Source organism: Ochotona curzoniae, unplaced genomic scaffold (assembly GCF_017591425.1).
Source record: "Ochotona curzoniae isolate NIBS_2020 unplaced genomic scaffold, NIBS_Ocur_1.0 contig_291, whole genome shotgun sequence".
In the NCBI taxonomy this organism is placed as follows: Eukaryota; Metazoa; Chordata; class Mammalia; order Lagomorpha; family Ochotonidae; genus Ochotona; species Ochotona curzoniae.
Genome location: NW_024465649.1, coordinates 10,112,082 through 10,133,435, shown reverse-complemented (window position 1 = coordinate 10,133,435; position 21,354 = coordinate 10,112,082). Strand labels below are relative to the sequence as shown.

General features: G+C 40.1%; 1 protein-coding gene across 1 annotated transcript in view; it reads left to right on the top strand.

Annotated features, from left to right (window-relative positions):
* C8A (complement C8 alpha chain) overlaps window positions 1-21,354 on the top strand; it is a 64,240-nt gene that overhangs the window by 9,731 nt on the left and 33,155 nt on the right. Inside the window, exons 2-7 of the mRNA XM_040978653.1 lie at window positions 3,190-3,283; window positions 7,194-7,338; window positions 8,224-8,371; window positions 13,256-13,445; window positions 17,287-17,478; window positions 18,977-19,217. Of these exons, the coding sequence (XP_040834587.1) occupies window positions 3,190-3,283; window positions 7,194-7,338; window positions 8,224-8,371; window positions 13,256-13,445; window positions 17,287-17,478; window positions 18,977-19,217 (1,010 nt within the window). The remainder of the gene's footprint in view (window positions 1-3,189; window positions 3,284-7,193; window positions 7,339-8,223; window positions 8,372-13,255; window positions 13,446-17,286; window positions 17,479-18,976; window positions 19,218-21,354) is intronic.

Here is a 21,354-nt window from a genome sequence, read left to right as displayed (position 1 = left end):
AGAAAGGATTACCACAGACTAGGAGGAGGAGCAACTGAGAGGGCAGAGTTAGATGCTTATTCAGACAGGTGCTGAGTGTCCCAGAGTGAGACTGGGAATTGAGCCACATTGAAGTGTTTTTGTTTGTTTGTTTATTTGTTTGTTTTAAGGAATAGTAGGACTGCTGTTAGCAAAGGTCAGACCTTCCAAAAGTGTGGGCTGCCAATCCCAGGCAGTCCCCAAAGATCTTTCCAGAGGTCCTGTGAGTCCAGAGAAGTCTTCATAATGATGCCAAGGATTATTTTCCCTTTTCCTGTGTTTGTATTTTTACTGATGTTGCAAAAGCAATAATGGGTAAATCTTTTGTGACTTTTGAGCAAAGTAAGGCAGTATTACCAAGCTTTGCAGAAAAAAACAAACAAACAAACAAAAAAAACAAGCAAGTCCTTAAAACAGTAAGAATTGCTAAGTTTTTAGAACCCCAGCTCGTGAATAGATGCTATGAAACTATTTTATGAAAAACAATTGGGGGAGGGGAGAGCAGTGCTTAAAGAGCACCGGTGTCCTGAAGTATGATGTTGTCTTTAGGAAAAATAGTTGTTAGTGTTTAGAGTCACAGGGGCCACTTGCCTTTGTCTGTACTGGCTGCCCTGACCAATGACTCCCAGTGGAGTGGTGTGAACAGCCCATTCGTTATTGACAGTTCCAGAGCCCTGGACCAAGGCACAGGCAGATTCAGCACGTGGTGAAGCCTGTCTCATTGTTCATGGGTGGCTGTTTCGTCTCTTTGTGTCCCGTCGTCACATGGCAGAGAGGAGGGTGCTCTCTGGAGCCCATTCATAAGGACACTAGTCTCATTCATGGCTCTTCCTTCATGACCTAATCACCTCCCACTATTCTCACCTCCCAGGACTCTCATATTGAGGGTTAGTCTTCAACATATTAATTTGGAATGACACAAATATTCAGTCCAGGAGTTCACTTCTTTTTAAACCTAGAACTAAAATTTTGAAAAATATTAAAACGATCACCAAACTATGGTCATTTGGGATTAGATATTTGTCTTGCATTGAATCAAAAACAAAGCAAGTCTAACTAATCAAGAAAACTGGAACAATACTAGTTAACAATAAAAAATTAGCATTTTCAGATGAAAATGAAAACACCGCCATCAACTTGATGAAATCACTGGTGCTATTATTACAAAGTCTGATTTTTTTTTTCTGTTGCAGAATGCGTTATGTTAGTATTTGCAACACACACATACTCAGTGATCCGTTATTTTCCAAATGTTCAATGCCTGACGCTAATAAAATTATGTATGAGGCACAAGAGCTGTTCCAAGTGTTTATAGATCAATACATTTTAATATAAAAGAACACCAAAAGTCAATTATACAACAAATTCTCACATGTCAAGTTTTGGTGTAATATTAAAGTAAACATCAAAGTTATATGAAAATACTGATACCATAACTTTTCCTCTTTTCTTTTTTTTTAAGATTTATTTTATTTTTTATTGCAAAGTCAGATATACAGAGAGGAGGAAAGACAGAGAGGAAGATCTCTTGTCCGATGGTTCACTCCCCAAGTGACCACAACAACTGGTACTGTACCTATGCGAAGCTAGAGCCAGGAGCTTCCTCAGGGTCTCCCATGCAGGTGCAGGGTCCCAAGCCTTTGGGCTGTCCTCCACTGCTTTCCCAGGCCACTAGCAGGAAGCTGGATAGGAAGCGGGACTTCAGGGATTAGAACCGGCGCCCATATGGAATCTTGGCATATTCAAGGCAAGGACTTTAGCCACAAGGCCACCGCGCCAGGCTATTCTTCCATTTTCAAGTTTTTCATAGACTTTGGAAGTAATTATAGCCAAGCTTGAATGAAGCAATAGAAACAAGAGATTAGTTGCTTTCTACTTAATCAAATTTCAAGAAATTTGTAGAAATGTAAAACAACACTATTTTAATAAGTTATTTATAGCAAATATGATGAGTTTGTTATTATTTGAAATATCAAGGAAATTTTAAAAATGTTGTTTTTTATTTTAGATTTTTTGAATATTGATAGAGCTATCACACTTAAATGCTATATGAAGTCCTCAATAATTTGTTGGAGTTCAAAGGCAGCCAGTGACCACAAGTTGGAGAACCAATATTAAAGATAAACATAATCTCCCTGACTAACCTGTGACTGCTGTCTGGAGTTTCCACCTCATTGTCATCATTCATCCTGAGTAGCAGCTTATTTCGTAATTAGCAGGAGATTTGAAGCACGGATTTCGCTACGCTCGGGAGATGATTGTGCCATCCATCACGGAGAGGCAGGCTGGCTCTCCGAGGCTGTGGCATTTGTGGCAGTGACAGAAAGCCTTCTCACTCTGCCCGTGGCCTCAAAGCTGCAGTGTGGCTACATCCTTTGCCCCGTGAGCCCTGGGAAAGCTTTTGATAAAAGCAGAGTGCGGTAAAAAGAAAGATCATCCTATTGGAGACAGACCAGGCAAGGATCTCCTTCCTCATCTTTGCTGGCTGATTTGTGAATCAGGCAGTTGCATGATGAGGAGCAGGAAATAGCTTTTGCCTGCAAACCAGTAAATTCCAGCATTTCCGCTCTCTAGAGCTGCGTTTTCAGAGTGTGTTTAGTTTTCAGGAATGTCAGCTGTCTCACATACAAAAAGGGCTAATTATATTACCTCCCAGGATTGTTATAGAGATTAAATGAACTAATCCATGTGATGTCCCAGCATGTAATCATAAAAGCTGTCCTTTAGAAAACGCTTCACGAGCATTTTAACATGCATTCTATAGCCCCATTAGGTAATGTTACTTGTAACATGATTTCACAAAGGGAATGCTATTGCTTTGAGACGCTAAGTAACACCAAGCAGCTAAGATTCAAACTCCGTCCTCAGGTGTCACACTCCATGTTGTTAGCTTTTGAGCTTTCTGCTTCTCCTGCATCAAAAGCTGTTAGCCCTTGTCAGTTGCAATCTTTCCATAAATTGTAATAATTTGATCTACTTGAGATTGATATAGTACTAAAGGATCATCTATGTGATTTCTCCAACACATTATACCTGTATGTAGCAACATCACAATAAATGTCCATTCTTCTTTTAATATACATTGTGTGTTTCTGGAAGGAGAGTGTGCATAGCTTTCATATCTGCTTAAATTCTGTATCTCAGTAGTGGATGAGTCTTTCTTGTCTTTAGGAGAGTAAGTCAATCCAACACCCCCACAGCAGTTGATTGCCAGCTGAGCAACTGGTCAGAATGGACAGACTGCTTTCCATGCCAGAACACAAAGGTAAGCCATTGCCAACCAGTTTAGAAGCATTTCCCGTTGGACTGTATATTAGGTATGAAATACAAGTAAGGAGTTTAAGCTACGAATCTAAGAGTCCTGGGTCGTTTGGAGCCATGGACACCTAGAGGTGGAACTTGGCCTCTTCTGCATCTCACTGGAAGGTAAGATGAGGGAGGCTGCAAGCAATGGGTATTTATGCTGATGGGCTGACAAGTGGCCATCTGGACAGCACAAAGTTATTCCTGATGACCTCACTGAGTCCTGGCCAAGTTTTTACCCTTTAATAAGGCTTATCTGCTGAGACTGTCAGCTTAGCAACAAGATGCCAAGCTGCCCATGGAGAATTGAATAGCAAAATGCAGAGCTCCTATGGGAAACTGAGATAAGCCAGTGGATGCCATGGAGATACTCCTAAGGATGCTGTTCCATGTACTGAGAAGACCAGTACATACAACACATATGGATGTGTTTGTCATACCTATTTAAGTGGTGTGCTGTGGTCCCAGTAATATGTTGGGAAAGGATGCAGAGAGCCTCCACTACAGCAGCGTGAGTCCTGGAATTCTGACTTTGTCCAGAATCACTTGTTTATGGTAATAACAAGAAACAATCTGACTTCTCTTCTGTTTTTCTTTCTTTTTTATTTTACTGATTTAAAATCCGTTAGTGGTGGGCATCCACTTGATTCCTCTGTAAGGGTACCAGGATGGCACTGAGGTCCACCCAGGCAATCCAGTTTAATCTCACCTCAAAAACGTTAGTAATGCATTCAAAGACATGTTTTCCAAATAAGCTAAAGTTTACAAGTTCCATGATTAGAATTTGGCGATTTTATATGGTGACTATTCAACCTATCATCCATCCTAAAGTAGATTTTTTTTTCGTGTGTTTCAATTCAGGTAACAGATAGTACAAGTGACTTAGAGTTTAAATCAGAATCAAATTACCTTCTTAGTGACTCAAAAAGACATGCACATGTCTTTAACATAATCCTAATAATAATTAAATTCTGTTAATTATTTAAATAGAAAGCCACATTAGTTTCTTTTTATTGGTGTGCTCTTCCTCTCCAAATCACCCAAAGATGTGCGTTTCTTACAAGAAACATTATCTACTGACTAGAAAAGAAAATTATGTCTTAATGATACCAACCATAGGCAACAGCACGGAGAAGTGCCCGAGGGGGCCTCAGAACCAGCCTTCCTGCAACACTGCATGTTCATTACTTGACAGCAGTCTTGACAACAGGGAACCGATGGGAATGCACTTTTTGACTTGCACCCTCATTCTAAGCATAGGAGCACCAGAAAGAATGATAACAGGTTTTATATTCATCGGTTATTGAGTGATTTCTACATATCAGGCACTGTGCTAATGCCTTAAATCAGCTGTTGAATTTCACTTTCACAGCCAACTATAAATGATAGGCTTTGCTAATGCACACTGTATAAGACCCATTAAGAAAACAGTGGAATGTGGATTTTCATCTTGATCAATATGATTCTACAAAGACTAAGAGGCTGTCCACTCCACTCCATTGCCTTTGCTGACCTATACCAGAGAGCAGTGACATTAGTGGTTACCTAGTCCAACTCCTTAGGGAGCAGCCCCAAAGCTTGCTACAACGATAACTATAATTATTCAGTGTATTCTGAGAACCAAAGTGCTGACTTCTTCAGCTGCATCATCCCTAGCTTTTGCCATACTCTCAAATATATCTTCTTTTGAAAATGAGAAAAGAGGGCCAGAGATGTTAACAAATTTACAAAATAACATCTATATATATATATTTAATCATGCTTATATTTCTATACATGTATGCTGTAAATTGTATACACGTATTTTTGTGACCAAACCGTTAGAATGCTCACCCAGCTTACAATGGATTTCATAATAGTATTTAACTTCATAAACATGTGACGATGAAATGAGATAAAGGATGAAGAGTCTGACCAATAGTAACTGCTCTATCACTCTGGCAGCCATCATTTCCATTATTATCATGTTGATAACTACATTGATTAAAAATCCAATGAACTTTTAAAAGAATGAGTAAGGAAATAAGGCCTGTGTTTGTACATTGATTACTCTTTTATTTATTGCACTGAGGAGCAATATATCCTGGTATTTTCAAATTGATCATTAATTATAATCTCTTCCCAAAGAGTTTACAAATCTCTTGTGGTTGTTACTAACTGAAAGCAATGCACAGATTTGATCTTCATCTCTCCTTGCTCCCTTTCCCTCCTTGTTAGTGAGAAATGAAGTAGGTGGAGTAAGGCAAGAGGAGAATAACCAGCATTTCACTCTCTGGATCACTTGAAAGAGAAAGCATAAGAATCATTCCTCCATTTATTAAGCATTGATGATTAGCTAGCTGCTTGCATATACAATCTCTCACTTGGATCGCACACAGTTCTTTCATTGTCAAGTGCCATTACACACCATTTGGCATATTAGAAAACTGTTAGGAAAGTTCAGTGACTTGCTTCTGGTCAACTGATACATGATCCTAGGGTTGGAATCCAAGTTTTTCTAATTCTCATGCTCTTCCAAATGTGGAGCACATGAAAAAGAGTCACTAGTGATTGTCATCAGGGAGGTCTTCTAGGTCAGTCACCTCTTTTTTACAGAGTTGGAAACTGAGGTACAAAGTACCAGGCACTGGTTCTTTACACAACAAGGAATAAACTGAGATCATGGACTCACAGCTATTGATGCTTAAGCTCGTGGGTGGGGCAGAGGGAAGAAGTAGAGAGTAACACAGGGTTGCAATTCCCTTCAAACTCCACGTGGATGCTCTCCACACAGGATGCTCTATATTATTGTAAATTTTATCTCCTAAATTAGATTCCAAGACTCTGGAAGGCAGGGATGGGGCTTTATGCTTATGTGAATATCTTAGTCCTCAGCGTTCTCCTTTTGTGATAGCATCTGATTCTATGCACCATAGAAAACATCCTGAATCCCTCGATCCCCAAGACTGACATACATTCATTTTTTCCCTTGTTCCATCAAGTTGTGTTTATTCATTGGCAGTGATGTCTAGAACCAGGGGCTCATGAGCTCCATCCATGCAGTAGGCAGAATGGCTACTCAATGTCCACAAATCTCATGAACTCCAATAGGAAGAAGCGGTTTCTTCCACGAAGTCAATTTCCAAAGAGCACTATGATTGGCCTGGATGAGTCATGTGGCAATCCATGAGGCAATCAGTGCAGCAAGACAGACATAATGCTCTTGTGGCTTGAGCCTGATGCAAATCCACACGTTACCATGACTGACTGAAGTCCCCCCACCTCAACCATAGATACAGAGCAGGGATTAAAGAGATGTTATGGCCAGAAGAAATGCTACCAAAGAATATCAATAACTCTGAAAGTGCCTCTTAAAGTGTCACAGATCAAGTGTCAACTATATGAATCAAAATAAGATGTGGTCTTTCCTTCACCAGCCCTAATCCCATAAACACACTGATGGCACAGAACAACAAATGAGTGACTGACTATTCAACTGCAAACTTATACAGCAGGTTCTAGGAGAGAGAGAAGATCAGGAAAGCTTTCCAAGAGAAGGCATGGCATAAATCTTAACAGATAAGTAGATATTAACTGATTGCAAAAAACACAACAGGGGTAATTTTCAGCAAGTAGATGGACCCTAGAAATATCTTCTCTAAGGCTCTCATTTGATGCTTGGAGGCCCTCTTTTATATTCCAGGTGGAGAGTGGGGTAAATGCCACCGCTTGTTGAACACTACTGTTTATGCATAACCATCCCCTCAAAGACAATTCTGTAGGCAGCTTTCAATCATGAGATAGTTGTTCCTTATGTTAAGGCTGAGCACTGCCTGCATTTATCTTGGTTGATTGATTGACAAGACTGTATCTGATTCAAAAATCTGATTTAGTATCGACACCGGAGCCTCTTGCAGCCTAGCAAGTTTGGGGGAACCATCTGCAGTGGTGATATCTGGGACCAAGCCAGCTGTTCTAGTCCCACAGCTTGTCTAAGGCCAGCAGAGTGTGGACAGGATTTCCAGTGTAAGGAGACAGGTGAGTAGCATGCCGTTCAAACACATCATAGAAAATACTTTACTAGAGCAGATTTTTGAAATGAAGACTCCTGGATCTTTCCCCTGGAGGTGGCTATTCTATAGGATTGAGATTGGGCCCAGGATTAGGCATGTTTAAAAGATATTTATTTATTTGGATATCAGAGAGAGAGAGGTCTTCCATCTACTAGTTCATTCTCAGTGGCTGCAATGGACAGATATGGACTGGCCTGAAGCGAGGAGCAGGGTCCAAGTACTCAGGCCTTTATTTACTGCTTTTCCAGGCTATTAGCAGGGAGCTGAATTGAAAGTGAAGCAGTGAGACTTGAACTGGCTCCCCAAAAGGATGCCAGTTGGCAAATATGCCATGGCACTGACCCCAAGGGAGAGATATTTTCAAGGAGCTCATTACAATATTTTGTGATAGTCATATGTAAGTGGCCAAGTGCAGCTCCCTATCAGGGTTTGTTCAAGTATGCTTTCAGGAGCAAGAGTGGATAGAATATGGAATTTTAGTTGTGACTTGGAAACTAGACTAGATGTCTTTAGGAGAAAGATGTGCAGAAAGCACAGGATTCAGGGACTCAGAATTGTCTCCCAATATCTGCAGCATCAAGGCTTTGGAAGACAGGAGGGTGATGGGCCACTGAGTTAACCTCCAGCACAGGTTTGGAAGGAGAAGCATGGGAAGTCACAGGAGGCAGAGCAAATGCAAAGGGGCATTTTAGAAAGATTATTGGTGGGTACACCATGAAGGTTGGTTTAGAGGATCAGCAACTGAAGCAGTGCCTTTCCTGGGTGCAGAGGCACAGAGGGGATGGCCCAGAAGGGAGGTCTGTTTCAGAGGTGGAGGTCCCTTGGCCATCCATATCTTTGTCTCTCTCAGGTCGCTGCCTGAAACGCCACCTCGTGTGCAATGGAGAGAATGACTGTCTTGATGGTTCTGATGAGGACAACTGTGAGGACTCCAGGGACGTGGAAAATGACTGCTCACAGTATGAGCCAATTCCAGGATCAGAGAAGGCAGCCTTGGGGTGAGTCCCTGCCTGTGGCCATTCAAAAGTACAGGATGGTTTCTTTCTAATCATAGGCATTGCCTGTCTGTCCTACAGAACATTGCTCACGATTTCTGTCTACGCCTGTGGTAGGTTCTCCTTTCCCTCTACCTGTTGCTATTCTCTAGCTGATCTCCTCTACCCCAGTTCTGTTCCTAAAGCCCATTGGAAACAGCACATGTTCCATGAAGATTTCCCTGATGTCATGAAATGACAGCTTTTCTGTGATCCAGTACCCTTTCTGATAGCCTTGATCAGAATCTGTATTGAGCCAAGATTGCTCATGAAACCAGAAGGAAAGGTGTAATACATCGCAATGAACTTGAGCTCTGTGGTGAGACAGACTTTGCCATTGCTGCTTAATGTCCAGTCCATACTTCCTTTACCTGTTGACAGTAAATCAGTCCTGATTCTAACCTCTCTTTTTTCTGCACTTTATGTTCTGCACTCTTTCATTTTGAAGCTTAGTATATTTAGTTTAAATTTTTTCTTAAATATTTTCCCCACATTCCTAACCTAACTACTCTTTCCCTAGCATTATGGATTAAATTGGTGCCCCATGGTCCCATCCCAAATTCATAGGTCAAATCCACACCCCCAGTGTGACTGCCCTTGGAAACAGGCATTTTAGGGAGGTGGTTAGAAATGAAGATGTAAATGATCCAATAGTCCTGGTATCATTCTGCCGAGAGAAAAAGATACCCCATGTGCACAGAGAAACCATCTGAGAGAACACACTGAAGATGTGTCAATTCCAACCATGAATCCTCAACAGGAGCCAACCCTGATGTCATCTTGTCTTGGACTTGGAATATTCAAAACTCCAGAATGAGAAAATTAATTTCTGTTGATTAAACCACCAGTCTATAATTTCTTATTGTGTCAATTCAATCAGATTATAAATGGCAGGCAATACATTCTGCAGGTAGTTTTGTTGATACTCCTTACGCTCACTCTTTGATCCTAATGCATCTAGCTTAGCCCTGCGTCATAATCCCCTAATCCTTCTGCATATCCTAGTCCAGAATGTATCCAGAAGGGCTTGGGATATCTACTGATTGCTCAACTTCCCAGTCTAAGTGCTTCTTGGCATCTCTGCTTCTCCAGTTGCCAACCTAACCCGTTACATTTAGTGGCATTCTGGTATTATTCTGCCACTATCTCACACACGCACACACGCACACACACACACACACACACACGTCCTATATTCATGTAGTACAAGTGTGCTAAGTTTGCCATTACAAAGTATCATAAATGGGATAGAGAAATGCATTCTCTTACATCTATATGTACCCTCTGTTCTTCCCTTTTTATATGCTGATGTCATAACTTTCTCCTTTTTTTTCATAACTTTCTCTTTCAAGAATTTTACTCACATTGGGAAAAGGAGCACCCAGGAACCTCGTCTTAACTGAATCAGCTCTGTAAGGATTTGATCTTTGAGTGTAGTCACATTCTGAGCTATGAAGTGTTAGTATTTGAATCTATGAATGTCAGGGCGATGTTATTCAGTTCTCAGTCTAATGAAATGTTTTGTCATTGATTTGGAGAGTGACATTGCAACAAATTCAGTAGACACACGGAATTTTGAGGCCAAAAATATATATTTTTTCATACTGACACATGATTGCAGTCTACGACTCAATGCTCACGGAATTCAATGTGAGTGATTCAAGGGTGCTTCCTGAGGGTGTACTTTGCCCACACTGAGTGCTGAGCCAATGGAATGACCCCATGTTAAAGAAGTAAACATTGGATGTCCCTGCACCTCACTCTGCCTACTCCTGTGGCATTTTGTCTAAGTACTTCTTGATTAGGTTAAAAATTGTTGATAATATATACTGCATGAAACACATGGTGAGTGTTAATTTTAAATGTAGGTAGATTTTACACTAATATGATCATGTTTTCCTTGCTGTTAATAACTTGTTTGTTTCAATCTAAAAGTACATTGAAGATCTCCCTTGTTTTTTTCTAAACAACATAATAATCTATAATAAAGTTTAATGCACTGTTGGCTCAAAGATAAAATTTAACCTGTTGCTTTGTAAATACATTTTTATTGGAATACCACTTTCACCATATAATGATACAGATACATACACAGATTTACCTCTTGCAAAGTTTAAAATATTTATTAACTGACCTTTTATTTTTTTAACAGCTGGTTGACTCATCTATAAGATAGCTATAAAATAGTTTATTTGGTTAATTTCTATTAAAGGATAATTGGATTTGTTTCAATTTCTCTCTTCCAAACAACAGTGCAATGAACATCCTTATGCATATAATTTTATACTCACTTTGTGACTATTTCTTGTAAATCTATGCAAGATTTATAAGAGCTAAATCTTCTCTGAATAGGACCTTTCATGTTCTCTGGAGCTTTCTCAATCATAGCTTCTAGAATTACATAGCTTCATTTTGGCTTGGAAATTATCATACAATCTTAGGGCTTTTTGTGCTTTTAATCTTTGTTTAGTCTGCTAAGGAGACTCTATTTATAAGCTATGGAAAGAAATACATTTAGTAGATAGAGAGAGAGAAATTACAGGGTGGAATAAAAATAAGGAGCCCAATATTTACTGGTAAAAAAAAAGCTTATAAAGATCCAGCTGTGATTACAGGCATGTTACTTAATTTGTCTAAGCTTTAATTTCTGCATTTGTGAGATTTCATGAGGTTGAAAGCTAATGTATGCTCAATGTCTAGTAGGCTGTGTATCCAATCTATCATAGCTATTATTACATCACTTTCACTAATGTGAAGAATGAGATGGAGAAAGGAAGAGATGAAGGAAGTCAACATATGTTGAATTTCAACCAGGTGCCAGGTGCACTGTAATTATCCATTTATCCCTTTGAGGCAGGTTTTGTTCACAATTTTTTCCCTGCTCATCTGTATTTTTGCTTTTCACACAGGGCATAAACAGCAACAATAAATGCCATGACAGAGGTCATCACTACAGGCAGGGCACCATGGGGAAAAGAGTAACTGTTTATACAGGGTCACCAAGGAAGTCCAAATGGATGAGACAATATTTAAGTTGGGCTTTGTGGCATGTGATTAGAATACTGATTCACATGCCTGCATCCTGTGTTGGAGTGCCTGGTTCCAATGACTGTCTCTGCTTCCTGACTCCAGATTCCTGCTAATGCAGATTCTGGGAGGCAACAAGTGATAGCTGAAGTAGTTAGCGGGCATTTCCATGTGAACCAATGGATGGAAACTCAGGCTGTCATCTGCCTCTCCATGCCTTTCAAATAAGCAAATAAATTTGTGAAGAGAAAAGACTATGTAGGGAAGAAGAAAAGATTGAATAATTTTTTTTAAATAAGTCATTGGATATTGAAGGTTAAATAGGAATTTGAGAAATGTAGACATCTATACTTTTGTCATCTGAAACTAAGAGGTTTTGATTGTTGTCTTAAAAGTCTTAGCCATTCCTCATGTTTTGTTGTTGTTGTTGTTGTTGTTGTTCTGCCCAATTTGCCATTTATAGAAAAACCAAAGCTTTATTTTAGCTACTTTGCATTTACATAAATATAAAGAAGCCATGTGTTTTTAAGGCATGAAAGCTAGGCAAATATATTTGAAAAACTCAAAAGAAAGTACAGGAAGACATTTTTGGAGGAGCGTAGGGTAGGAAAAGGAAATATCATTAAGTGTGGGCTAGGGGAAAGGAAATATTAATACTCTCATTCAGATTTGATAAAACCCATGAGAGGTTGGTGTAATTAGTTAATATCAAAAGGCTAAGTTCTAGAAATGGAGATATGGGGCAAGGAATGGAGAGAGAAAAAGAGAGCTCTTCCACCTGCTGGTTCACTCCCTGAACTGTTGCACATTGCCCAGGGCTGATCAAGGCTTAATTCAGGAACCAAGAACTTCATCTGGGTCTCCCATATGAGTGCAAGGGGCCCAAGTACTTGAACCATCTTCAACAGTTTCCTAGGCAAATTAAGAGGGAGGTGGAGAGGAAGAGGAACAGCTGGGACTCAAAGGAGCCATCATGTGGGATGCTGGCCTCTTAGGCAACAGCTTAACATACTATACCACAACACTGAACCCAAGATATGGGTAGTATTATATCAGTTATATCACTCAATTGAGTGAAGGAATTTTAGAGTTTTTATTAGGTATTCTTAGTCATATAGCTAGCAAGTGACAGAGCTAAAAATTAAACAAAAGTCTGTGTGGCATTCAAACTCTGCACTCTGATATCTCACGGCCCTTAAGGACAACTTTCTAAGGATTATGATCTTAACCTTCACACTATGAATGTCACTCAATCTTTCAAACTTTGTTTTCACCTTCAGTGTTATTTTCTGAAATAATGCCAACATGAATAGCAGCAAGATTTATTCAGTACTTCATTCATACCAAGCATGAATATGACTTCTGTACTTGTTTGAATCCCTATGCAACTCTATGAGAAATCACACTATTAACTACTTCTTTACAAATGACTTACCAAGGAAGGTAAGCTGGGAATCAGGTTCAGACTCTGGTTCTGATGCTTAGACTTTTAGTAATTGTGCACATCCTTCTCTGATTCATTTAACAAGTGTGTAAGAACTTTTCCTTTGTGGGAGCACTAGTCTATGTCTGGAGCAGATGCTGTGGGTAAAGGGGAGCTCTGAGCCCTGACCAGGGACACTCAGTCTTCAAGGCTTACCCATAGTTTTTCTTAAGTCACTGGAGGAACCCTATATCTCCAAGGAACACAGTTTGACAAACTACTGTTTACACTAGCAGCTACACCTTCCACTGCATGACATTTTATATCTTCTTGGCCTTTCCAAAGCTCTTGTGTTTTCTCTCTCTCCCTCTTTCTCAGTAGCTCTGTTTTCAATTCAGATACAACATCCTGACCCAGGAAGAGGCTCAGAGTGTGTACGACGCCAGGTATTATGGGGGCCAGTGTGAGACTGTGTACAACGGGGAGTGGAGGGAGCTGCGTTATGACCCTGTGTGTGAGCATCTCTATCATGGAGAGGATGATAAATATTTTCGGAAACCCTACAACTTCCTGAAGTACCACTTTGAGGTAAGTTCAAATAGAGACAAACCTGCAGCCACAGCACGGGGCATGTGGCAGGGAGGGACAGCTCTCCCCTGTTCTGGAAAGCTTTTATGTGTGTAGAGCTTGCCAGTGGAGACAGACCCCTTTTCAACTGCCCAGGGCTGAGCTCAGCCTTGAGGCACAATGCCTGCTAAGTCTTGATTTCATACCAAGTAACACATCTCTGGGCCCTGTTCCCAGACCTGCAAGATGAGATGGTTTGCTGGTATGCTCAGAGAAGACTTTGAGAACCAATCTCACAGCCCCTCCCTGGAACCATTTTCCTATAAATCTGTGAAATGAAGGGGCAAGGATATGGCCTGCAGAAGGACAGGGTCCGAGACCCAGGCGCTTATTTCACGAGGAGTTGCTCACATGGTTTATTTGCAAGAAAAAAAAAAACTGTTCAAACAGAAATGCTTGCAAATTGAGGATGACCTTGAGGATTCTGTCTCCTAGATTCTGTGGCCTCCAGAATACCAGGAGTTCCTCGTGGGTCAGGGCCAGTTCCAGAAGCTGCCTGTGAGCATTTGTGTCTTTCCTGCTGATTCTTGGCCTGAGACACTGCTCCATGTAGCACACATTACCAAATGTGTATACTAAGTCAGGTTTTCTGCTTCTAATGTACACTTTTTATTTGCTCTCCACAACAACACGGTAGAGTCGATATGATCATTATCCATTATATATATGGTACTTACAGGGCCAGCACTGCGGCATAATCGGTAAAGCCTCCACCTGTGATGCTGCCATTTCATAAGGGCACCACTTTGAGTCCCAGTGGCTCCATTTCTGATTCACTTCCATGCTAACATACCTGGTAAAATGGTAGAAGATGGATCAAATATTTGGGTCCTGGCTACCCACAGGAGAGACCTGGCTCCTGGCTCTTGAGTTCCACTTGTGTAAATCCTGACCATAGCAGCTATTTTGGGAGTGAACCAGCAGATGGAAGATCTTTGTCTCTCGTACTCTAACTCCTTCTCATTTAACTCTGATCTTCTTCTTCTTTTTTCCTTTACTTTTTAAATTTTATGATACAATTCCATAGGTACTGGGTTTTACCTTACTCCCTCCCCAAATCCTCATGCCACCGATTTCCTCTATATTATTACAATAATCCTTCATAAACAGCCCTAAGTCCGTCATTCTGCTATTTAAGTGTATCCTGATATTGCAGGTATGAAAAATGGCAGACAACACAACATTCTATTGTCAAGATATGTTTAATAGTTTCATTGAGAGTCCATCTTTGATTAGGAAGTAGAGATGCACACTGCATTGTATCTTCACATCCTGATATGGTAGTCTGTATTACACAGTTACTATACATCTCATTAAATGAAGAGCCATAAAACAAAATCAAAAAAAGGAATGAAGTTAAAAAAAGTTTACAACACTATGGTAACTCTAACTTTCTAAGTAAAAATGAATCTTAAAAAAGAGAGACTTAAAGAGGTAAGGTATCTGTCCTAGAGCTGCACTTCAGTATGTGGCCAACAAGAACACTTCACATATATATGTAGTTGTACCCATCATATCCACAACTATCAAATCTATGGCAAGAGATGGCAGGATCCTAAAATTCTCAATAGTTAGTTGGTCACAACTTCCACTCCCCTACGTTTCTCAAGAAAGAAGTATTGACAGAAAATGACATTAAGCTTGTACGGTTAGGTTTCTTGAAAGCTTAATTTATTTTCAAAGAGAGACTAGCATACACACACATGAAAAAGAGAGAAAGGGCCACATACATACAGAGAGAGAGATGGGAGAGGAGAAATTCTATCCACAAGGTCTGGGCCAGACCAAAACAAGTAGCCCAGAACTCTGCCTAATCTTCTATATGGGTGGCAGGGGTGCAAGCACATTATACATCCTCCACTGCTTTCTCAGGGAACTGGACTGGAAGCAGAGCAGCAGGTACTCAAACTGTCATTTCAATATGGGAAGCCAACACCTCAGGCAGTAGTTTAATTCAAACGTGTTGCCCCATCCCTAAATCAACCTCTACTCTGTCTCAGGCATGTGAGCCACAGACAATGCCATTATCCTAATCTCAGAAAAGGTCTATGCGTTAGGCAAGATGGACTAGACTATGCTGTGGGAACAAAGGTTTCTCAAGTCCCAGAAACTAGAAGCAACAATACCTTACTAATGCCCATTGTCCATACCCAAGAAATGGACATTCAATTTTTCTTTTCTTTCTTTTCTGTTAGATTTATTGATTAATTTGAAAGAGAGAGAGAGAGAAAATGATCTTCTATCTTCTTGTTCTCTCCACCTAATGGCCTCAATAACTAATGCTGGTCCAGGCTTCATCCAGGACTCCCACATCAGTGGCAGGGCCATCATCTGCAGTTTCGCAGGTACATTAGTAAGAGGCTAGATTAGAAGTACAACAATCAGGACATGAGCTGCTGCTCGGATGTTAGATGCTAGGATGAAACACATTAGCCCTGGAAGCATAATGTCAACTGTATGGCATGTTGCTCAGTGGCTTCTTTGGGCCTTGCAGTGCCCTTGATCTTGACTCAGGCTTAAAGTCAACAGAGAAATACAGTTCAACAAAGGCCCTTCAAAAAAGTCATGGAAAATGTCTTACTATGAAAATCTATGCATAAATTCCAAACATGTTTTGCTCTACAATAAATGTCTTTTAATTAATTTACCACGAGCTTTTTGAACTGTCCTCATAGTGTATGTCTGAAATTAAATTGCTAAACATCTGTGCACAGCTCTAAAGCTTATCTCTGCAGAGGCTACAGGCATCTACTCATCCCCTGGTGCCTTTCCTCCCCAATCCATGCCCAGCCATGGCTTTCTATATGTCACCATTGCAAAGGTACATGGCCTTTTCACCAGGAATATAAGGCAGTCAAATACAAATCCTTGCTTGGAGCAGGTGTAGTAGTTCAATGCACCCGGGGATACCTTATTCCCACATTAGAACGCCTGGTTCAGGTCTTAGCTATTCTGTTTCTGATCCAGGATGCCGCCAATGTCTTCCAGAGTCAGCAGATGACAGCTCTATTGCTTAGGGCCCATTAACCCATGTGGAAGATCTAGAAGGGGTTCCAGCTTTCCTTAATCTAGGCTCAGTCCGGGCTATTGAAAGCATCTGTAAAGGGTACCAGCAGATAGATCTCTCTTCCCTCTTCTCTCTCTCTCTCTTGCTCCCTCATACTCTGCCATCTAAGTATGTAAACATTTTTACAAGATTTATTTTCTTTTTATTGGAAAGGCAGATTTTGCAGAGAGAAGGAGAGACAGAAAGTTTCCATCTGCTGGTCCACTCCCCAAGTGGCCGCAGCTGCTGGAACTGAGCCAATCTGAAGCCAGGAGCTTCTTCTGCGTCTCCCACATGGGTGCAGGATCTCAAAGATTTGAGCCATCCTCCACTACCTTCCCAGACCACAAGCAGGGAGTTGAATGGAAAGTGGAGTAGCCAGAACATGAACCGGAGTCCATATGAAATCCCACAGAGGTTTAGCCACATAAATCCCACGGGATTTAGCCACAGAGCCATTGTGCAGGTCCCCCAAAATCATTTTTAAAACAGCAACATAATTAATGTTCATACAATATAGTATTCTTGGAATTATCTGTGGGTGTATTTCATGTAAAATAAACATTTCAACAGTACCATTAAACATTAACACTGCTATATTTTCTACATCAATCTGATGTCTGGGTGAATTTTTTTTAAGCATTAGTTCTAATAGCCTGGAACTTTAGCTATCTCACAACGCAATGATTTAAATATTGAAAATGAATTGAAAAATAGCTCTATGTTCACAAACTGAAGTGATTTGTGTCTTTCCAGGCACTGGCAGATACTAAAATCTCCTCAGAATTGTATGAGGATGGAAACGAGCTTCTTCTAACAGTGAAAAATGGTCGGTCTCTGTTTGTAGGAGTGACCATTAGCCTACAACATCTCATAAAAGGAACCTTGGGTGTCTCCGGTTCAGAAGCTGCTTTGTTCTTGAATAAGTTGAGCAAGTATAATGAGAAGGTAGTAAACCATAATGTCTGTGTCTCATAGTATCCCATAATCTACACTGAACACGTACTACCCTAATTGCATTAAAAAAGTACAGTAGTAATTGAACCTTAATTTGCTGGTGTAATTGGAAATGTCTGATCAGTGGTAATCATGTTTGTTTTTCTTATTATGCTTTTGCACACAGAATCATCACAAAGGGAATAAAATTGAACGATAAGACTAAATTCTTACCCATTCACCCCAACCTCAACCCCTCCCTCCATATTCCTATTTCATGGGTATTTTAAACTTATAGGGACTGTGTTAAAGACAAATAGCTAGAATCTCAAAATTTGAATTCCAAAGCAAGCTTGCCTTTTCCAAACAATTAGGAAGGCTGGCTGCATATTTAATAAATCACTCATCTGCCCATCATACATTCACCACCAAGTGCCTGTTACCCAGCAGGGAGGAGAGACGCATTCTGGAGGAAGAGACACCTGCCTAAGTGGAGACTACAAACCAGTAGGAGTCAGGGAGGTACAGGGAGCCAGGAGGTACTAGTGGCATGAAAACAGCATGGACAAAAGCCTGCAGATGGGAGGCTTCCCACTAATGAGACAGAATATGTTTCAGCTGGAGGAAGAAGGGAAGGAAAGGAGTGAGTAGGGCAGAGGACTACTCAGGGTACAGTGAAATGTTTATTAAATTGGTTAGAAAATTACCAAAATGTTTTAGTAACATGGACCCCAGGACTATAGATCTGATTGGGTTTCAAAGATTAACTTGGGTGATGAAAATACAGTTATAAAAATTAACTGACTCAACAAATGTAAAGTGAGTTCCGGAGCTTTGCACAAATTAGCTATTAAACCAAAAGGAAGGATTGCATGTTAATATGGACTTCTCTGAAAGCAGGTGGATTTTGTAAACTTTCATTGTTATTTTGCACTCAAGGTTTGTTTTAACTGAAAGTAATACACAGAAGTGACGCTCCTCCTCTGGAGTCAATCCCCCATCCCCCATCCCCCAATGCTCTTTTATTTATTATCTGAGGACCTTACTCCTTGTTGATACTTAATTAGATTAACATTACCACTAGGATACAGACCTCATGAAGACATGAGCCTATCTTATTTAAGAGTACACCTCTGCATCTGTCTCATGCTGAGCATATTTGATGGTTAATCGTAGTTGTATAAGAGTTTGCAGAGTGTAGCACTTGATTCTAGTTGGGAGAATTTGGAGGTGAGGATGGACATAGGAAAGAATGGAGATAGGCAGCACAGTGAAGAGGCCATTGTATCAACCTAGTTGATAATTGATGAGAACTTGATCTGGCCCAGGACATTTGGAAACAGAGAGAAGTGTGCCACACATTGATGTGTAATGCATGCTTGCAGATATAACACTCCATTATGTGTATTTATGCTTATGTGTTTTCCCACATCTACTAAATTCTTGGTCTCACATAGTAACATTTATGTTCCCTTGGTTCTCTTCATTCACTTGTGCCTATTGGTGGCAGAAATACAGATTCATGAGAATTTCCACAAAGGTACAAACTGCCCAATTCAAGATGAGGAGGGATGACATCATGCTGGATGAAGGAATGTTGCAATCATTGATGGAGCTTCCAGAGCAATACGATTACGGCATGTATTCCAAGTTCATCAATGACTATGGTACTCATTACATCACGTCTGGATCCATGGGTGGCACTTACGAATACATCCTGGTGCTTAACAAAGAGAAAATGGAATCTTTTGGTGAGTAGGACAGCTGGTTTGTTCACAGTGCTATACAAGACACACACACACACACACACACACACACACACACACACACACACACACACAGAGTGAGTCCTGGGTAATTTCACTTAGTTTTTATAACAACTCTATAAGGTAGGTAGCACGCATATTAATATTTCTGGGGGAACTGAGACCAGAAGGGTGAAATGACTTGCTAATAAGCTCTGCTGACAGAATCTGAACTCAGATTTATCCAGTCCTTCAAAACTATGGGATTCCTACTGTATTGTGGTTATCTCTTTTAAAAGAATTGGGGCATTGTGTTACTTGAAATGTTGGAAGTTGTACTGAATGGTAATTTTTGGCTGATGAAATGCTATCAGTGAAGCTAGAAACCTAGCATCATCCCAGATTTTTGTTTTTCTTTCTTTTCTCTCTCGTTTATCTTCACATGACCTCCTTTTCAGCTATGGTCTGGGATTCCGTCTTTCACTTACCACCATATAACTTTGCAAATAGCCACTGAGGGCAGCCTCACTTCTCCCTACTCTAGACAACTGCTGCTAGACAGATATTTCCCCTTCACACATGCTAATGTGGTTTCCTTGCCTCATACCTCGAATGACCAAGAATATTGTCTAAACTCCTTCCCATGGCATCAATGGTCTTCATGACCTCACTCTCACCTTTGACAGCACTTGTTCTCAAGGTGAGTTTAGGAACTCACCTGTGAATTTGTTCAAAATCTAATCATGAGATTGCCATCCAAACTTAATGAAACGAAAAATTCTGAGTGGACCTGGAAGTTTGTGTTTTTCCAACCTGAAGCTCCTTGTGGTTTGCATATCAATTACCCTGTTGATGAAGATACAGCAAAAAAATGAGTGATCTGCCCGTATTAGTGAGCCAAGCTCAAATAGCCAGTATAAGGTGATTTATTTGACTGTGCCAGCTTACACAGTACTTCCATTTTTCAACATGTTAATGCAATTCTCCTACAATTTAGTTTTTAAATAAAAATGTTCCAAATATTAAAATTTTTCTTCCCTTCTAGAGTGCAGGATGTTTGAAGCAAGTGCTTCATTCAATAGTTTTCTATTTATCTCTTTATCACTAACCACAGAGCATAATGCATAGTGAGTATTGAAAATATGACAGGTAGTATAAGAGTCATCATTAATAAAATTCCTGGCTATGGTTATTTATTAATTTATCCATTTTTAGATCTACATTTTAAAAAACATAATTCAAGCTGTTCCATTTGAGCATCCATTATATGTAAAGATATAAAGGTGAGCAAATATAAACATGTTTATTACCCTTTTGAGTTACAGGATTTTTAAAATTAAAAGCAAAAACTCAAATACAAGTCTAAATACAAATGCATGAATCCTAAGGAAGGTATTGAGCAGTAGCCAGAGATAGACTGGAAAATACCCTCATGGATTGTAGATGCTGGCGTTAAGTTATTGCTTCAAGAAACTTCTTCCAGCTAAATAGACATGTATACACATATACTGGATGAAAATAGTTAACTAAGAACCAATGTAAAAAACATGGAACATGGAAAACTTTATTCAAGCAGGTCTTTTTTTTTTAAAAAAGAATTGTTTAAAAACATGAAGGAAGAAATGGAATTATCATTTGTTGAGCTTCTATTAGGTGTTAGACAGTTTCACTAGGATTTTGGCAGGTGGAAGTTGGTGTTATCCCAGTGTTAGCCTAACACGTACGTCAGGCCTGGTGACCACTCCTCCCAGAGTTCCAGGAATCTGGTGTTGAAGCCTTGGCCCCTGGCCTTCTGCCACGACTTCATGGTAGAGCTTTCATTCAGACCCCTCTGTTTGGTGTGGGACTAATAATTTCCTGAGGGATCTGCTGGACCTTCCTCTTTAAAATCTATGAGGCATAAATGGGCTTCCAATGTGGTTAATATTCAAAAGGAGCCCACTGACAAATTGTCCCAGGGATAATTACCTCAGTTCTGTTTATAGAAAACCATATGTCGATAATAGCACAATTTGCTATTTGTGAAGAGCTGATTTTATATAAATCCGGAAAGTTAGTGTTGCTTTTCTATAAATATGGAAATGTGCTAATCATCACCTCATCTGCTGGAGTCCGCTAATAAATCAGAATGTCATTTACATAT